General features: G+C 42.7%; 1 protein-coding gene across 6 annotated transcripts in view; it reads right to left on the bottom strand.

Annotated features, from left to right (window-relative positions):
• Positions 1-5980: 5980 nt before the first annotated feature.
• LARP7 (La ribonucleoprotein 7, transcriptional regulator) overlaps positions 5981-19783 on the bottom strand; it is a 14458-nt gene continuing 655 nt past the window's right edge. For 2 of the 6 annotated variants that reach the window (XM_039846878.1, XM_039846877.1), the window contains exons 2-13: positions 17374-17571; positions 16760-16860; positions 16606-16689; positions 16336-16500; positions 16149-16242; positions 15722-16075; positions 15503-15647; positions 13763-13914; positions 12831-12949; positions 9673-9832; positions 9355-9446; positions 5981-6269 (exon numbers count right to left, since the gene is read on the bottom strand). In XM_039846878.1, the coding sequence (XP_039702812.1) occupies positions 6189-6269; positions 9355-9446; positions 9673-9832; positions 12831-12949; positions 13763-13914; positions 15503-15647; positions 15722-16075; positions 16149-16242; positions 16336-16500; positions 16606-16689; positions 16760-16860; positions 17374-17569 (1743 nt within the window). In that variant the 5' untranslated portion in view covers positions 17570-17571 and the 3' untranslated portion in view covers positions 5981-6188. Of the gene's footprint in view, positions 6270-9354; positions 9447-9672; positions 9833-12830; positions 12950-13762; positions 13915-15502; positions 15648-15721; positions 16076-16148; positions 16243-16335; positions 16501-16605; positions 16690-16759; positions 16861-17373; positions 17572-18277; positions 18324-19642 lie in introns of those variants that run through there. The other 4 variants (XM_039846879.1, XM_039846876.1, XM_039846875.1 and 1 more) reach the window with 4 other exon arrangements.

The raw sequence follows: 19783 nt of genomic DNA, 5'->3' as shown, positions 1-19783 counted from the left end.
CCGTAGTGTTGTCTATATACGGGAGCCTGTCATCTGCAGACAGAAGTATTTTTACTTCTTCCTTTCTGATTCGATGCCTTTTATTTACTTTTCTCGCCTGACTGCTCAGGCGAGGACTGAACAGACGTGGCGAGAGGGGGCGTCTTTGTCTCCTTCCTGATCTTAGGGAAAAACTTCCAGCTTTTCACTGTGGGGTATGATCACAAAAGGATGTCGAATTTTGTCAAATGCTTTTTCTGCATCTATTGAGATGCTGGCATATGCTTCTGATGCTTCCTAGTCACCAGGCACCGATTCGGGCAGCAGGGAAACTGTGTGGCCTCGGACAGTTTCTTACTCTCTCCGGCCCTGTTTTCTCACATGGAAAATGTATCTACCTCTTAGAATTGTTATAGAAAAGTAGGCGTTAATGAGCACGTGGTGCTTGTAACTGCGCCTGCACAGTAAGCGCCGGCATCAGCTTGTATTTTTAACTAACACAGAAATGCATAGCAAAAAGTGAAAATCCACACCTCATCCCATTCTTCAGACAGAACCACTGGTAACAGCGCTTCACCTCACCCACGTTTTTATGTGCATCTGCGAACGCTTATCTGTACGTGTTACTGTTATATTTCAAGCGGGTTCGTTCCAGTCCACTTGCTTTTCCACTTATCTATATTTTATAATCAGAAAGAAATGGCTGCTCACTCCACGTTACATGTAGTGACTTCAATAAACTACGTACGAATTAGCTCCTGACACACACACGCCATCAAATACAGATAAGATGACCTCCAGGCTCCTGGAAACCACGCTGCGTGGCCTCCGGTTACAGAGAACCATGCAGCACAGGACATGGTCCGTAGCTAAGCTGGTGACCTGTTTTGTTCATGGACGTCGAGGCCAGCTTTTCTTCTTTAAAAGTCACCTAAGAGTATCTGATACATGAGAGAATAAAGCCGAGACTAATGCCAGATCCATCCAAACCGAACTATGTCCACAGCAGCAGAGGGCAGTCCTGGATCAGTGGGGATAGCAAGTGACCAGCAGGATGTGGCGAGCTTCTCTTAGGGAGGCAGTGTTCTCCATCAGATCCCCAGAGCTGGGGAGAGACAGCAGACGTGACCACCCTGCGGGCCTGGACGGGGCACGTCTGGCTGGAGCTCTGGGGCATGAGGCTGAGAAAGCATCACGGTGCCTCAGGCACGTCCGGCGAGGTCCCCCTTCCACTGTCTCCGGTTCATTCTGCAGGGGAAGGTTAGGCTCATCGGAACGGTAGGAGACATGCCCAGGTCACTTCGGCGTGACTGACGTCAAAGTCATCAGCCACTCCGCCGAGCCCGCGATGAAGGCAGTCCTGCAGAACCACCGCAGCAGCCCAGCTCCAGGACAGATAAGAGGTCCGGCGCCTCCCCCACGATGGGACCACATTCCCAGGCTCTCCAGAACCTCCCCCCCAGGTCCAGCCCACACGTTTGCCCTTGGCCCTGGTCCAGTCAGTGAAGGTCACGAAAGCACGGCTGGCTCCCGACATGCTCCCTACAAACATTATCAACTTCACAGGAGGTGCCAAAAACAAAAAACAAAAAACAAAACGCTTTCAGAAATACTGAGCAGGCCCTTACTTAGGAATTCACGGACCTTCCCCTTTGTACTCCACCCTGTGCCTGCCAGGAACACTTCTAGGAATTTATCCTAGGCACGCACAAATAGTTACAATAATCAAAACCCAGAAAACTACGTGTCAAGCAAGAACGGATCGATTAGAGCTACGGCAGGTCACATAACGGCACATGCCAAGTAGCTCCTGAAAGTTCAGATGCTGTTTCTGAGAGTCAGCTGGCGAACGATTCCCACAAGCCCGCACGTGCTGGGGGTGGGTAAGAGTACCACCTCTCTTTTGCAGATTTTACAAACCTGACTTAGAGATCATATTTACCAACAGAAAAATCTTTGCAGTGGACTATTAGGGAACATGGGAAGTTACAAAACAATCTAATGTATAGAATTTGGGCAATTTCCTTGAATTTTTTCTTGTGTATTTTCTAATTTTTTCCTCAATGAATGAATTTGTGTTCTTTATGTAACTGAAATTACAGGGGCAGGATATTTTAAATTAAAGTTTAGTTATTTTTCAGTACTTGAGATAATTGGAAACTCTAGCTTCGTGCCTGTATTTACTTTCTTTCTTATTCTTTGGCCTTTTTTTTTTTTTTTTTTTTTTAGAGACAGGGCAAATAGAGTTGGTTTCCTTAGTAATAGTAGCTAAAGCTCCCAAACATTCTTTTCTTTTTGTCTTTTTTCATTACTTTCTTTTAAAACTGTTTGGATTTCCTGAGTAAAGATATGCATACTAATCACTAGCCCGATTTTATTCGAGGAGCTTAAAAATGATGACTGTGAAAACAGCTCGATTCAAAGTTTAAATCAACAATTTTAAGTGGGTCATCAGTTCCTCCTAGGATTTTTAGACACTTTTCAATACTGCAACTCAAGTTCAAGGGCCGGGGTCTTACAGCACAGATGTCAACAAAGGTTCGCATATCAAACATAAAGGTTGTATTTGAAGGATTCTTCAACTTTGTATTGATTTTTAAATTAAACGCATGTTTATTAAACTGTGCAAAGAGGACAGAAAGCCTCAAAGTCTCCTCTCTGCCCCAGTTCTCCACCCAAGGGATCGGATGCCAACGTCCTGCGCGTTTGCACTAAAACGTTCACCGTGTGTGACAGCTCTAGTGGAGATGTATTCCCTGTCACGCGTCACGCAGCGGGCTCACACCACACTACGGACTTGTGGCATCTCTCTCCACCTCGTCTTAACTGTTGCTGAGTACTCGATGGGATAGATGTCCCATCAAGTAAACAGCTAGTCTCCTTCCGATGACCAGGCACGCCCGCTCCCACAGGCGTGGGGACACGCCCTGGCCACGCCTGACACGGGCCTGTCCCCTTGGAGTTGTCCCCAGCACGCACCTAGGCCACCTGGGGGTCACAATGTGGCCTCCAGAAAGGCGCGGCCCGCCTCGGGGGCCCCCTGTCCCCTCTGCTCACAGCGGTGGGTTCCCCGCTCCGCCTGCTGGCGCCAGGTGCTGTCTGCAACCAGGGGATCCTGACGTTTCTTCCTCACTGGCTCACGCACCTACCTGTAAGCTCGCCCCTGGCCGTGAGGGGGAGCGGTGCACAGCGCCGAGTGCTCCGGGGGCCCTTGTGTCCTGCGCATGGCCCAGAAGCAGCGTGGGAACCACCAGGCTGAGTGTGCAGGACCGACCGAGGGGTGTGACCTGGGACTGACTGGGCCCCTCGAATAGGTGACTGGAGACGGGTCCCCCAATGTGGACTGCACTAGCCTCCAGAATTCTGACTCAACTGTAAGAGAAAAGGAGAAATCTCAGTTAATGAAACATCTTTGTGGGATGTGGGACTTAAAATAGAAATTAAGTTGAATCGCAGGAGAATGAAGTTTCTCTCTTGTCCACCTTAGTTTAGCGGCTGAGATTTATGTGGCAACAGAAATCACGGGTTTTGTAATACTTTACGTAAAGTGCTACGTGATGTATTATTTCACCAGACCCATTCAGTTAGAAATCTAATTACTCATTGCATAATGAATTCACTAGTTCGCCATATCAAGATTTTTACATATCCTAATAACTTTATCCTGAATATCAATCCTAAAAAATTATCCATCCTATATAAAAACTAAGAAAGAGAATCTGCTGAGGACACACAAATATTTAATAAGCATGTGAAAAGTAACCAACCTCATGAATAATCAAGGAAATGTACACAAAAGCAAGGAGAGGAAATGCATTTTTGCCTCTCAGAACAGCAATGAGAAAGGCTGATCGGATACTGTATGAAAGAGAGTTTGGCACCAAAAAAAGGCCAAAACGTCCCCTTAAAGACTGTTGCTCTCACTGGCAACGTGTATGGTATTTCTGGGCCGTTTCAGACACACCGTTAGCTCTACGTTTGCGCTAGCGATTCCTGCTCTCAAATCTGTGCTCGGGGCACTCGCACCCGGGCAGGTGGAGGACCGGCCGCTCACTGCACCCTGCTCTCAGCAGCGAAGCGCAGTCCGGGAGAAGCACCGCCACCTGTGTGACAGCATGTCTCCACGTCTCCACCGAGCAAGGCCATGGGAGGGGGGAGGAGGGAGCCGTGGAGGGGGGCGGCAGGGCAGAGGGAGCTGCCACTATCGCAGGCGCATGTCTTTAAAGCAGGGACAGTTTAAGTCCCAGACTAGCCGCTACCAGGACCTCTGGCAAAGTGCTTCAGTTTCGAAGTGGTGATAACCAAGGCACTCATCTCCTGGAGGTGACACAGCTAACGCACAACAGCAGACAACGGCTAACGAAGCTTTCTTTTGTAAAAGGGCTACTGCCAGGTGCTTGTATAAAGCTAGTTTTGTGGTTAAGGAAGCAAATTCCACTGACATGCGCACAGATAGGTATATAGCAGGCCCTTAAAAAAGAGGAATATGAATACTGAGAATCAGTGACTTGAAAAAATAAAACCTCCTTTATGCAATTTTATATCTTCCATAATACCCTGAAGCACACGTTCAATTTAACTCAATTAAACACTTAATCAAAACAATTACCATGTGCTAAGTATCAGGTAAAGAAGGGCGTGCACTTACCCGCCAGATGAAAAGGATGAAAAGGGTCACGGAGACCTTGAAAGTTCAGAGGATGAGCAGGACGACTGCTTTCATCTGCAGACAGGCCGCACGAGATTACCATCCTCTAGACTGGCTGTCTTCCCCAGGGCTGTAAACCGCAAGAGCAGGGACCTCACCTTTTCTCTGTATTTCTCATGTGTACTGTGTCAGTGTCTGATTATAGCAGGGGCCAAATAAATATCCCTCTAATTAAATGAATTAAGGAATAAAAGAAAAAGTGAACGGGGGTTCTCCTCTTCCGTCTTTTGGTCGTCCCAGGACTTATCGAACTAATTTTTATTTGTGTTTACTGTCTCTACCTACTGCTGGGACACAGGCTCCAGGAGAGAGAGACCTGTCTGGTTTGCGTCACCTTTGTCCTCCACAGGCTGCGACTGTGCCCATAGTTGTTGAATCAGTGCTTATCTTGCCTTAAAACCTGCCAAGGGGAGAATCTCTGGAATTTTACTAGATAACCTCTCCAAAGCCACCTTCAGACAACTGACTTCTTGAAAGAGCCATCCACTTTTGGTTATTCTGGACCAACTGGAGCATCCTTCGCTGTAATCCTCAGGATGGGGTGTAGCAGCTGTGGACAGCCTGTTTCCCCATCAGTGTGTAGGCTTGCTTTCCTTCATGGAGAGTGCCTGCTCAGGAGACCTAGTTTTGGTAGTAACAAGCTGCTGTCACCCCTACAAGCCAGGTAACCAATCTCTTCAAGTCTCTGGCCCCCACAATGCACAGGGGACTGCCAGACCGACCGGGCCCGCCCTCGGGACAGGGCTGGGAGAACCAGAACAGTGAGCAGCCTGAGGACAGGAGCCCGTGGCCACCCAGAGAGCTTCCTGGGTGTTTTGGGGCCCAGTCTGTGATTTTCCTGAATAAAAAGACAGATCTCAATTCTGCCTGACCCTGATTCCTAGACTTTTTCTCCTCTGTATTCATAGCATTTGGTACATTTGATTTTGTCTAACCAAAATAAAATGTTTAACTTCATGTATGGAAAACAAACTCAATACTTTTAAAATTTAACATTTTAATTGGAAACAGTTCATGTGGTCTGTTCAACAAAAGCTCAGATGGGCAAAGTGCAATAAACAGAATGAAATAGTACACCTAAGTCTCTGTTTAGACCACATGAAAAGACATCCAGGATATTTCAAATGGAAAATGCAAGCTACAGAATAATATTACAGTGAGAGTCCACTATCAAACATTGTTTCTAAACTATATATATTTATGTGGTAGATTATTTTTGCAAGTATGTTATTGTTTTAATAATACAAAAACAAAATTAATAATAATGTTCAAAACATTTATTTACTAAGTCACTTTTCAGGTTGATTAATGTTTAATGAAAAAAAATGTGGTATACAATGTACTTGTCTCTAGAAAAAAGTCTTATTTACAAAATAAAGATCAAAGGTATTTAAGTAAATGTAGGATTTTAAAAAAACATTCATCACGGGTTACAATACAAATAAATTTCCTAAAGACAACTCAAGTATCCAGTGAAGTCTAAGAGGTGAACCCAATCCCTTCAGTCATATTCAGAGAATCTAATGTGCATGCTTGCTTGCTGAGTCTTTGCCAATCTAATCTTCTCAGCTTTGGTGATTAACTACAGAGAAAGAAACCAGAAATTAATGTACTGGATACCTAAAAACAAAAGACAATTATGACTAGAAAAACTTTACAACCGTCAGCCTGAATAAATTTTTTTCAAAAGGGAGAGAGGTAGATAAATAAGATAATTAAGCTTAGGTCAAATTAATCACAGAAAGAGCTGTCTAGATTTAGGTTTATTAAACATAACAGACATTCAACCTTTAGATGATCTAAAACTGTCCCACTTTAGTTCCGCATTACTAAAAATTTTTCAACTAAAAATAGCCAGTCTGAGCTGGCAACTTTTTTTGACGTTTTAGGAGGGCTCGGGACCTGTATCTGTTCGTTGTTTCATATCCCCTTGGGCTTGGATGCTTCTTAAATGCCGTGTGGCTCTCAGTAACTGTACTGTGCTTGAGAATTACGTATTATTTGAATGAGACACTATATTTTGGGCTGAGTGCAACACAAAGGTTCTTACAAATTGCTTACAAATTTAAAAATTAAAATATCCCAAATATGGTTGTATTAAGACTATTTGTTACTCCCTCACATAAACACTTGAATATTTTTAAAGGCAAATGAAATTACCTGGAGTGCAGAAGACCATTTAAACTGTCTAAACATTCCAAACGTTTTCTTGACGGAAAAATTTTTAATATTTTATTTAGCTTTGGAAAAATGAAAATCTTCTCTTAACAGATTCTAATGAGTAATTACTAACATAGTATCTTTAAAGCATTTGGTGACCCATGTCCATTGACAGGAAGTTGCTTTAAGGTAAATGAAAAAGGCTGTTCTTCAGCGAGGTGAGTCAACAGGTAACTACCACGCCACGTGCTCTTCACACATTTTATGACTTCTGTCTTTACCTGCTGACTATCTGACATATCAGTAATCTATAAAGTCCGTTTCGATAAAAACTAAAATCGAAATATGCTTTAAAAGCTAAAGAAAAACGAGAAGGGCCTCGGGCTGTCTCCAAGCAGCTACTGTCAAAGCTGGTCTTGCAAGAGTGCGTGACATTCTGTGGACAGATTTTTCCTGCAGCTTCCCGATCTTCTCTGAAAAGTCTTAATTTAATTTTCCTGGACTTTTATGTGTAAGGATATAAACGTAGGAAATCCGATTATTTTCCACCCATTCCTTTTAGTTCTGTATGAACTGACCGAGGCTTAGGGAACTAACTGTCCCCAGGACCCTACCCCATAACGTGAAAATGAAGAAGCAGGATTTTTCTTAGTGCTTCTCTTTCACGCCGTCATGGCGCAACCCAGCAGTGCCGCGGCGATGCGGGCTGCGGGTCGGCGTGGTGCGTGTCACACCTGGGCTGCTACCCTTTCCTGACACGCGCCCGTGACCGAGGCGCTGGCTCCCAGCACTGCCGCTCCACTGTCCCAGCCTGTCTCCCCCACGGCCGCTGCACTTTCCAGTGCTGTCATCCAGCCTTGTGGCTGCTGGCAAGCCCTGGGCTCAGCTCCACTGTCGCCTTCGCGGAGGGAGCTCCCAGACAACCCCCTCCACAGCACCTACATCACCGACCATGCCGCTCCCTGCAGCTTCAGGGAAGCGGGACCTTCCTGCCCACGGCTACTGCCCCAGCGGGGAGGGCAGTGGCCGACACCGACGGGCACGCAAGTGCGTGAATCGGTGGGCTCACGGAAAAGCAGGCTGACAAACTGATCGCTCCACCCCCTCCTCGAAAGAGCCTGTGCAGTCTGTGTGGCCCGGTTTCCATTTCACGGCAGGAGCCGACCAGCCAGCTCCATAACTTCAGCGAAGATCTCGCCCTTGAAGACATTTCTAGTTACGAGGACGAGCCCGGCGTGCGACGGGAAATGGGGTCGGGAGAGCCCCACACTCAGCACGGAGCAACTCGCAGCTTGTAAAACTCCAACCCAATTAAACTCCCCAGTCAGTGCTTCCTGGCCTCACATTTAATTTTTGAAAATGGAATCTTCCCGAAAAACAAAATGACTAATTCCTAGTTTCACAAATATATAAAATTTAAATAAAATTACACACCAATTAAAGGATAAGTATTATTTAACAAAGTGACTTCATTTCGGGGGTGAGCTCTGGATTAACAATTTTAACATTTAAATAATCTCAAACTGGCTTTAAAATTAACACCTCACAGACCTGAAAGGCCCTCAGGAAGGAAGGGGGCCGCCCCCACCTGAGCAAATTGTCTGCATGCATGGAAACCGAATTCACAAAGACCAGTGGGAAACCTCCTCTCAAATCATCCGAAATTCCGATAACTCCGAGGTCAGTAACTCAAGGCTGATGAAAAACACTTGACTTTTAAGTTAAATTCAAAAAAATAATATTTTATACTAATACGATTCCAAATCAACAAACCTAGAACACAGAAGTATGACTTTTTAAGTGCTAACCAACAATAAAAGGGTGTATATCTTTTTAGATTTTTTTTTTTTTTTACAACATACATTTTAAAATTTTGGTAACAGTAATATAGTTACTATGTGCCCTATTTTGTTCTAAGCATTTCAAGAGGTAGTAACCTTTACAAATACAATCATTTGTTTTTTAAAAAAAAAAAATAACCTTCACCCCTCACTGGCAAAAATGATTTGATAACCTGTCAGTGAGAAACTTGCTTTAAATTATTTAATATATCTAAGCTTGTTTATGTCACTTGTTGACCATTTTAGAGAAAAATAAAGCTTATCACCGCTATGGGAACACTATACACAAAGTCTCTCAATCTTATCTCTGGAGACTACTATCTTTAAACACCACTCTACATACATTGTGTTTTTACCATTAAGACAATGTTTAAATAATCATTTACCACCTAACTACAAAACACACAGCAACCAGAAACACATTGCTTTAAGTTACATCTCTAGTTCAAAAAAGAAAACTCTAAATTAAAATCTTGTACCATTGTGGAGAAAATAATTCTGGTTTCGTGTATTACAGAGAAGTGTTTCCTCTCAACGTACGTCTTTGTTATGCACAGCAAAACCAAGGTTATGTTAGGGCTACGCAGTACTTCCAGAGACCATCGGCCTCTGAAAAACGGCTAGAAAACAAAAACTCCACACTAAAAACAAATATGAACTGATTACCTTCTCAGTGCCTCTTTTCTTTTCTCGAGGCTGATTAAGTTTGGCCTGCCTGTCTACCAAAATCTTCTGCCAATATCTCTGTTCATGATCACCTTGAAAACAGAAACATCGATCACCAAACATAAGGGAACGTATGAAGACATATTCGATGTGTTAAATGACCAATAATACAGCTAGAATAGCTGTCCAATTACATTTGGTGCTACTTGATCCATACAAAAGCATGAAAAAAAAATACTAGTTTCATTAGCAAAACTCAGAAAGTACAATCACCCCGCGATAAGAACTGTCCAAAAGGAAAATTCTATGAAGTTTTACCAGAAAGGATCTCGAGCTTCCAGGAGTGCTTCTTTTTAATGTCCGTGTGTGCATTTAACACTGCTTGGGCGTCCTCGGGAGTTTTAAACCTAGCATGGCATTCTGTGTCCCCTTCTAGCAAGTCCACGTAAACCACCTCTGAGACTGCTGCCAAAGTGTCCTGCATTAGTGTTCAGAAAGACATAACATGAATGAAAAACGTTTCATCGTAATTCTAAAGTTTTTCCAATGGCTGTGTAGGAAGCATTCTGTAAATAAGCCTTGCGAAGCTTAAAACGAGAACTGCCCGACCTCACACGTCTCTCCTAGAGTATTTACAAATGCTCTTTCAAACTAACAGAGACAGAGCTGAGAACCAGTTTATACTAACGCCAACTAGAATCACAGCTTTCTCTCATTCAACCACACTGCTAAACCTTAACTAGGGTGGAACCGTTCCTACGGACAGCAGGACAGCAGGCCCGCAGGCCAGGGTGCACGAATACTCCCGCCGCCCGCAATCAGGAAAAGGGGTTCCGAGTCTGCGTGCGGCTAGAACAAGGAATGAGAGCAAAACGAAAAGCCCCACACAGTTTGGGGGAGAAGGTGTGTTTCCACTAACCTGCACAAAACCACTTATGACTTGAAACGTGTAAAAACCACTCCACCTTTTATAACAACTCATGAATAAAACAAGTTTCGTGAAACCTACAAAAACTTGAGGTTCCCAGGTGGATCTATGGGAGCGTAGCCCAAAAGCTTTTACTTTCTGATAAAATAACCTAAGCAACTTCTGTACAACTCTTGGTCACTCAGCAAGAAAAAGTTCTACCTGGAAAGCCCGCTGTGAGGGCAAACTAATGAGATTCCTGCATTCCTCCTCATTTTTTTTTCACAGCTGGTTCTACAGTAAATACAATGCAATTATGCAGGAATGTTGCACTAATTCTTAATTCCTCAACCTCCATTCAGGAAGTGAAAGAAGAAACTGGAGATTCCCAACGGGGGGAAAAAGCCTCTTACTCATCTTGTCCCCTGTGGTTTTATCAGTTTTAGTTTTCACCCAAAATATCAAGGCACAGCTAATTTAGATTACTTTTAGATATTGGGTTTTTAAAGTCTGAAGTACAGAAAGAACTGAGCAACACTTGGAAATACTACTGATTGCAGAATAAGAAAAGTTTACTAGTTAATAACAAGCGTAAGTAGTAAGAACCTGCGTGTCTGCAGAAGGGCGGGAGCAAATAAGTCTCAGCTCATCCCAACACACCGCCTAACACAGAAGGCGATGCTTGCGAATTCAATGCAAAGAGAAAAGAACTAGAGACAAACTTGCCAATTCTTCCCAATTCTTTGGTTAATAGTAGTATTAAATTTAGACACAAAAGAAGAAAAATAAGCAATTTCAAAGCTGATAAAATCTAACTAGTCAAGAATAGTATAGCTGTTAGTGATTTATAAGATTAGATCACTGCAATTGAAAAGATATTTAGTAAACATCCATTCTAATCTCGGGTAATCTCTGGATTTAAAACTTCTCTAAATGACAAATTAGCCTGGTAATCGCAAGGGGTAAGGCACAAACAGTAGCCGCCATCCTCATCACTCTGATTTGTTCCAGCAAAATGTAAATAACCATTACTTAATAGTTACTTTATGATTAATAGATTTTGATGATCATAAATGAAGAGTTTGTAATTGATAGTTACCATTCAGAGAATAAAAGCTCTTTAATGTAATTAAATCTGTCAGCCATTGCAAATAACGAACCTTAAATTTTCTTTTAAATCTTTTGCAACCTAACTAACCACAGCAGCACTTAATACCCTTAATTTCATCCTTCTTATCTAAACTTCTATACTGCTACAATACTCTACAAGCTGGTAATATCAATTGGGGACTGACCAAATCCTTCATCGATATCATTAAAAGAATCTACGTTTCCATGTTAGTGACAGACAGAATTTTAGGGCAGAGTTTCAGACAGAGCGCTTACATACGATCAGTGAGCAGCCTCGACGGCTGTGCAAGTGAAACAGGACGGGTGTGAGCATGGGACACCCCAACGGCAAAGCACACGCTGAGGGGCAGGGAGAGAATCATAAATATACGTGCTACGTTACACAGAATTTTACACTGTGTAAAAAGTGTCTCACCTAAATGGGTGACAGGGTAAGGGTGAATGAGACACCGCGCTCCCCCACGAAAGAATACGTCAGTAAGAAACACTGCTGCATTGCTGCATAAAAGGCTTAGGCAAGCTATACAGTGTGAGAAGACTGCAGACCAGCACCGAGAGCAAGTTGTAAACTACATATAACTATGGATTTATCTGCACACGCATTTGAAATTTTTGTAGTTGTTCAAAATACACTTTTCTGTCATTGTTCCAATTTTTAAAAACAATCAGCAAGGCTTAATAACACCAAAAAAATTTTTTAAACATAAAATTAAAAAGGGCTCTTTTCCACAAAGTAACATGCATTTCTTTCAGGAAAAAAAGGTTCAATTTCCAAGGGGATTCATTGACAAAAATAAACTAAATCCATGGTAAAAAAATGTATGCATTTTGTTTCTTTTAGTCCAAAGTAGTTTTGACTTTTTTTACGTCAAAAACCTTTTAGCAATCTATTGAAAGCTCAGAACACTGCTGAAAGCAAATTACGAATTTTCCAGTTTGCTCCCAAACCTGAGAACAGCAGATTAGTTTTCAAATAATTTCTGACCAATTAATGTTGATCAAATATTTAAAAAAGTTTTGGCACTAAGTATTTTTCTAAAATCCATTTTTCCTGAAAACAGAAAAAGTGCCTTAAAAAGTGGACACGGAGACAGCACTGAACTGTACCCGCCCCTTCAGTCACAACGCCTGCAGTGTGGTTCCCTCACTCGCCACACAACTCTCCATCAGGCACCAATAAAAATGAGCCGAACTGCAGTTTTCCTACAGAAAAATGTGTGCACTGTGCTCACAGGACTTTTGAGCCAGTGAGGTCTTCGGTCTTACATTTGACCAAAAGTCAAATTTAAGAGTCACTATGGGATCAAACCCTGCAAGCAGCTTACCACAGAGCAACAAATTCTAATTTGATTTGCTTCGTTTTCCATATTCAAAACATTTTCACACAGGGATTTTCAGGGGAAGCAGGGACAACTACCCGGGGACTCCAAAGCCTTACCCTGACGAATTTCCTGCCAGGCAGAGGCTCAGCGCTAACAATCTTCACAATCACGCCACTCACAAACTGGGGTCCTGCCACATCCGCCTTCTCTTGGGGACAACACTGGGCACTGTTTGCTGTGGATTAAAAAGACCAGAAATAAACCTCTTACACTTAATCATTCAACACTTAGGAGGCCCACTTTAGAATCATCACTTCTTAGCTGCTTTAGTTGATTTACTTAAATTATCTTGAATTAGTAATTAATAAAGTCATTATGTTCTAAGTTGTTGGGACTCAAGGTAGGTCTCCTCGACAGTCATACTACATATTGCAGAATACCATGAAATGAAATACAAAAATTTCTATTACTCAATGCAAACTGTTACTGTTGAGAGCACTAATAAGGCACTCAAAAAAGTCCCCTTTCTCTGAAGCAATGACAAAAGTGCTCTTACATTTGATGAGGTGAAAAGGCAGACAAGGACAGAATGACACAGAATCCTTTATAAGATAATTCAGACAGGAAAATTTATGTTTCCATTACAGGAATTTAAAATATACACTAACATTGAGAATTTCATAAAATTGTCGCTCTAATTTGTTCCTTCTTTTGATTAATACTATGGAACGAAATTACAAGTGAGAAATTACAATGTGTTTCTACAAACTTGCTCAATTCATAAACTAGGCACTCACTACTAAATCTAAGAATGAAACTGTATAGAAAACAAATGTGTGATTTTAAAATATACTGTTTTAAATAAGCCCTTCAAATGTGCTTATATCAAGAATAAATCACATCTGGGCAACTAATCAAATCAATTTTTCTAACAATGATCATCATATAATTAAGTTTTTATAAATTAAAGTTTATCCTATAACTCAAATATAGTACTTTAGTATGCAAATAAACAAAATGCTACAAAGAGTATCATATTGATGTTTACTTTTTTCATTTTTCATTCCAGACTTATTAGTTACTCCATGGTCTGTTTCCATTTCTGACTCCGATTTTATTTGGGATATCGTTTTTTTTAAAGAAGCCATACTGGCTTTCTGCAGTGCTAAATACTCTTTCTTCAAATCCATCCACTCGCTCCTGTAATGAAAAAAACGTACATTTGAAATAATGATAACAGATACTTGCATGTAAAGTAAGTATCTAAATACATACTTTACAGTGACTTGTAACCACTCCTCCCCCAACTTATTTCTTAAACACACTCGATTTACTTCCCGGGTTCTAAATCTATCTAGCAAACAAGCAAATGGGAGTTCCCCCAGCACCAACATTCAGATTAAATGTTTTAAATTTGCAATCCGATTCTTAAGTCTATTTCAATTATGTGCATTTTTGAAAATAAAAGTTTTGAATTAACTAGTAGCATTTACTTAGAAGAGTCATCTCTGGGGGGAAAACGAGAGGTTAAAATTTAAAGATTACTTGTTAAACTGCCTCCAATTTCAGAGATAACATTCTTTCGTATTTAACTAGAATCAAAGGGAATTTCTAAGAAGAAAAAAACACCCCTGGAAGCAATTTATTCATTGACACACCTTTAACATGTAGATGCCTCTTCAAACAGCTGGAGCCCTCCAGATAGGAGCACAATGGGTTGAGGCTCCAGGAGCGGCTTTGTCAGCCCTAATCTATGCCATCAAACGAGCAGATAGCGATTTTTTAAAGAGGAGGATATCTTGTGGTAATGGTTTTAGCTGTTAACATTGACATCTGTATACTTCAAAAAAAGAAAAGAGAGATCTAGACCCACCCAGGATCGTACCTTCCCAGAGATCTGATCCATTAGAATAACAAAAGGCTCTTAATGACTCTCACAGATAAAAAGGCAAAGGAACTCAGGAGTTAAGAATAGCATAAATACCAGAGCCTCAAGCCTTTGTCTCTTAAGCGTGCAGACCAGAACCCAACTCTCGGGACCAGTAACCCGGAAGGTCAAGAAACCCTTCCCAGAGGTACGCCTGCGGTTTGCCCTCTCCTGCGCGGTCTCCTCATCTGGTCCATGGGCTCCCTTTAACTTTAACATGGAAGTGCTTTCTGTCACTTTCCAAGTAGTAAGTGCTTCCATGTTTTAGTAGAAGTGAGTCCAAATTGCTCCTCGGATCCCACATGGCACCCTTGTTACTCTAGAGACGACGGGGACCCCTCTGCTCTAACGTGCGGTACTGCTACTTCAGACAAAAGTAAGTGCCTCCATGTTTCAGTGGAGGTATCTCCAAACCCACACAGGTTTATTCTCTAAACTTTGCAGGTCGGAGCTGCTCCCGTTCCCATGGTCTTCCGAGCCTGGGCTCCCCATCACTTAAACGTGGATGTACTGGCTCTGAACTACAGAAGTAAGTGCTTCCATGTTTAGTGATGGTGAGTCTGCTTGTCACAGCCCCCGACCTGCCACCCATGGCACACGGAAGCCGCACCTTTAGTCTGTGTGTTTAGGGACACCCACGACTATAACGTGGAGGCATTTGCTGGGACACGACAGCAGTAAGTGCTTCCATGTTTTAGTGTGGTGGTCCCTCTTCAACCTCGATCGCGACAGTCGTGCCGTCGCCAACCCGGGCCACAGGCCGTTACTGTTGCTAATATGCAACTCTGTTCACACAGCTGGAATTGCACTTTAGCAATGGTGACGGACTGTGCGCACTGCCACGCGGCGCCGGGCACCTACTTGGACAGCACGCGCAGGGGGATGACCTCCTCTCCCATTCTGTGCCTCTCTTTATGCTTTTTCTTATGCTTCCTTTTTGCCTTTAAGAGGGATCCGTCTTTTACATCTCCAGTATCCTTTTCCTCTTCAGTAGAGACTTCTAAGTCTTTAAGAAATAAAAGACAAAAATTAAGAAATGAGAAACTTTCTCTGTCTAGCCCTATCTCAAGGTGTGACTACCTTTGTCTTCTCTGGACACCTCCGAGGCTTTTTTCAGGCTGTCGCTCTGAGCCTTCCTCTTGACCTTGGACCTGGGGGCAAGGACCTCCGCCTCTCCAGACCTACTTCTCTTCCTCTTCCCCCTTCTGATGGAAGGTGAGCTGCTCACTTCAGCTCTGTCCCGCTTCTTCTTCCTCTTGGCGGGCGGCTTCTGCGGCTCTGCGGCCTCCGTTTCAGAGCCCTCTGAGGCGGCCCTGGGCCTCTTGGCCGTGAGGCCGCTGCTGTCCGGGCCCACGTCCCCGGCAGACTCTCCGGTCCGGGCGCTGTCCTCCTTTTTCACGCGCCCTTTCTTCTTCTTCTTCCTTTTCTTTTCTTCTGTAACGACACTGCCGTTAGTTTTCACTTTCCTTAAACTGCACCTACTTACATGCGACAGCGTGTAACTCACCAGCGACTCTAAGGGCAGGAATGGGCTTATTTTTCACGGTTTTGGGAAATATGCCAGGTTTTCTTGGTGCTTCCTCTGGTGGGTTGTTAAGAAACTGAAATGAAATCGGCACAAAGTGTTTGTTGCCATTTTTAAAAAACACTTGCTAACTAAGCCTTTGCTTTTTCTTTTCAGGTCCTGGGCCTACCTCTATAGCTTTGGCTGCCTGTTCTTTCGTTTCAAATTCCACGAAGGCGAAGCCCTTCGGGTCCCCGGTGGACTTGTAGTGTGGTATGCTGACGTACACGACGCTGCCGCACTTCCCGAACACTCTTTCGATCCAGCTGTGATTGACGTTTTTGGGAAGTAATTCCTACGATAAATTAGACGCAGTATTAAATGTTAGGGTTTTTCAGGTCAATAAATTTTCACTTGAATATTAAAATGTTTCTTTTGACTTTCTAGAAAAATGGCTTACCACATACACTGTCCGTTCATCCTCATCCTGTGGTCTTTCACCCAGAGGCTTTTTTCTCCTGATCCTGGTGCCTTCTAAATCCAGCTTTAAAAGAGCACATAAGTTTAATAAATTAATACAATACAAGATATAAAAAAATTGTAACAATTCTTACCTCTACAACAGCTGAACTTCTCAGTGCTCTGGCTATTAACTTGCCATCCGTGGTCAATTTTTTCATTTTGTTAAAAGACACGAGAAGCGATATATCAACATCTAATAAAAATGTAAAAGTGAATAATAAATAACATCTACTAGATAGGCGCAGTCACATTTCAATACTTAAACACATTTACCTCCTTTAAAAACTGGTGTTTTAGAATTTGTACCACAAAATGCCTTGTCTTCAATTTAACTTCCTAAAGCACAGAATATGCCTAATACCTGTCCATTCTTATCTCTGAAACAATATGTGGTAAATCTATTTACTAAAATTGGTCTTTAGAAAGATTTTGGAGTAACTGTTTTGGTGTAAATTCTAGAGTCCTAAACCCTACTTGGTGTCATAAGCTACAAATGGTTCTTTTCTGGAGGAAATTCAAATGTGCACATATGTATACATGCAACGAAAACAGTGTGATAGTGTTTGTAGCCTATAATAGTCACTAATTTCCCAGGTAAACATAGTAATATAGTACATTACACACCAATTATACTGTATATTTCACAAGTAGATAATAAAAGACAGCACATATCTAAACTGGTTCCATTACACAGAAGCAAACTTACATCCATCTCTGGATTTTTCTATCTGCTCTCGAAGAAACCTATCCTTGTGCAGATTTGCATCTCCAAACCAGAAGTCCACTTGCTTGGCAATATCTGCAAGCACCTGTTTAACTCGAGACCGTTTCTTTTTTTCTACTTTTTTTTCAGTACTTTCCTCTTCCATTGCTTTTTCTTGATTTCCACTTTCAGTTTCCATTCCTGTGAATCAGAGGTAAATATTTGAGTCTGGTAATAGAGAAAAACATTTAGTATTTGATTGTCTGAAGGGCAGTGGACTATCTTTTAGGACAGTGAGTCCAAGTGTAAGACTAAGGGACTCAAGACATTTCATCTCAACAAACTACAAAAAAGTTATTTGCATTTTTAAATATGTCACCTCCAATGAAAATAATCAGCCTTCAGGTGGCCCTCCCATCGCAGTGTTTTCTTGGGCAATTCCCAAGCCCCTCCAATTCCTTGGCATGCCTGTCTCCTTTGCCCCTCAGCTCCGGCCACACTGGTCCAGCTGCCCATAAGCTCAGCCAGCAAACTCAATGAGGGCCTTTTAAGCCTGCTGCTCTCAAACACTTATCCCCCAAATGACATGGCTTGCTCCCTCATGTGCTGAAATCCTGTTCAAATGCTACTTCAGGGAGGTCTTCACCCTTAACAGTATTTAAAACCGAAAATTTCTGCACAAACACATTACCTCCGTGGTACGTACTGCCTCTAACATCACTAATGTTTTTTATTCTTCCTAGAAATGTAGGATTGATGAAGTCTGATTTTTGTCTGTTTTATTCACTGATGGATGCATTCCCAGTCCCTGGCACATAGGAGTCAAATAAATACTTGTTGAATGCATCGTCAGAATTAAATCACTAGAGATCTGCACACAAAAATGAGTACATGAGCAAAGGCTTACCATCAGGCCTGGGATGATGCAAGCCTGCCTGAGAATAAGCTCGGTCTCACTTGAGAGTTAAAAAAAAAAAGGCAATGGATTTGGGTTAATTGCTGGGTCTGGGTAAGCACTGGGGCAGGCCTCTGGGTGAGAGAAAAATGCCGTCACTACTGTATCTTCTGCCTTGTACCCTTCTCTAAAGCTCAGTAAACAGGGCGTTAGATTAAAGCCTATTTGTGTCTGAGTCTAGACTAGAATCTTTGCAGCACTGATGCTGCAGCGAGAAACAGAAATAAAGTGTTTCAAAGTGACACCCAGTAAGAGGGCACAAAGCCCTCTTCGAATCTCCAACGACGCGTGCATTCTCGCCAAGGTGTAGTTTTTTTCAGAAGGGTTAGCAGTGGATTCTGCTGTGGATTCACCTGGTCCAGGCTGTCAATGTTTTGCCTGAACTACATACAGCACCTAACGTCAGCTTGCTTCTGTCTTCCTCCATCAGCATCAACTTTCCAGACAGCAGAGTAAGCCAGACCACGTCAGCCTCTTGCATGAAATTCTCCAAAGGTTTTATTAGCACACTCAGAATCAAACCCCAGGTCCCTACTGTGGCCTACCAGGCCCGGGGCTCTCTCTCTAACTTCACCTCTTACAATTCTTCCCTGCAGGTCTCTCCACCCACACATCCCACCTTTGCCTTCCTCTTCCTTAAACATAAGGCTGTCCCTGTAAGACCTCTGCTCTAGTTGCTTTCTTTACCTTCCCCACACCTGCAGGGATTGGGTTACTGCCTTGTTCATGTAGGTCTCTGCAATTCTCACCAGCTCAAAGAGGCTTTCTTTTTGACCCAATCTACAATAGCCCCTCCCAGTTAACCTTAACGCTTCCCACCCCCTCAGCTGCCACTTTCTTCCCCGTTTCCTTAGCCATTACCTGTAGTTGTAATTTTGTCCATCTGTCCCACTAGTGTAAACACTACCAGGGCTGGGACTTTAGCCTGACCACACCCTATGCACTTGTTCATTAAGTAACGTATTTGAGAGAATCTTATAAACTGTTAAGTGTCAAATTCTTTTGTGAGGAATATGATTATAAATAAAATACAAATGTAGACTATGATTATCGCCACAGTAGAATCCACTGCTAACCCTCCCTTCTGAAAAAAAACTACACATTGTAAAAGGCAGACTGCCAGCTCTCCAATTCCTCTGCTTGTCAGGGCCACCAACTAAGGAAACAGAGGGCAGAACTGCATAAGCACAGAAAGTCACAGTCTCCCAGAAACGTGGCCTTCCGCATCATTCTCATATCACAGCCCACGGGCTCCCCTTCGCTCCCTCTCCTGAGGATTACTTCTTGGCTTGAAGGATTGAGCTCAGAAACTCTTACTGGGTGTGCTATACGCGTCTGCAATCGCCATCTTAAACACGTGTTGTGCAGTCAAACACACCTTCATTTTAGAGGAAGATATGGATTGAACAGCTCATCCATAGCTCTTAAGATGCTTTAAGGGAAACTGTGTGCCCCAAA

The sequence above is a fragment of the Pteropus medius genome, unplaced genomic scaffold (assembly GCF_902729225.1).
Source record: "Pteropus medius unplaced genomic scaffold, Ma_sr-lr_union100, whole genome shotgun sequence".
NCBI classification, from domain to species: Eukaryota; Metazoa; Chordata; class Mammalia; order Chiroptera; family Pteropodidae; genus Pteropus; species Pteropus medius.
This window is presented reverse-complemented; position numbering and strand designations above follow the sequence as displayed.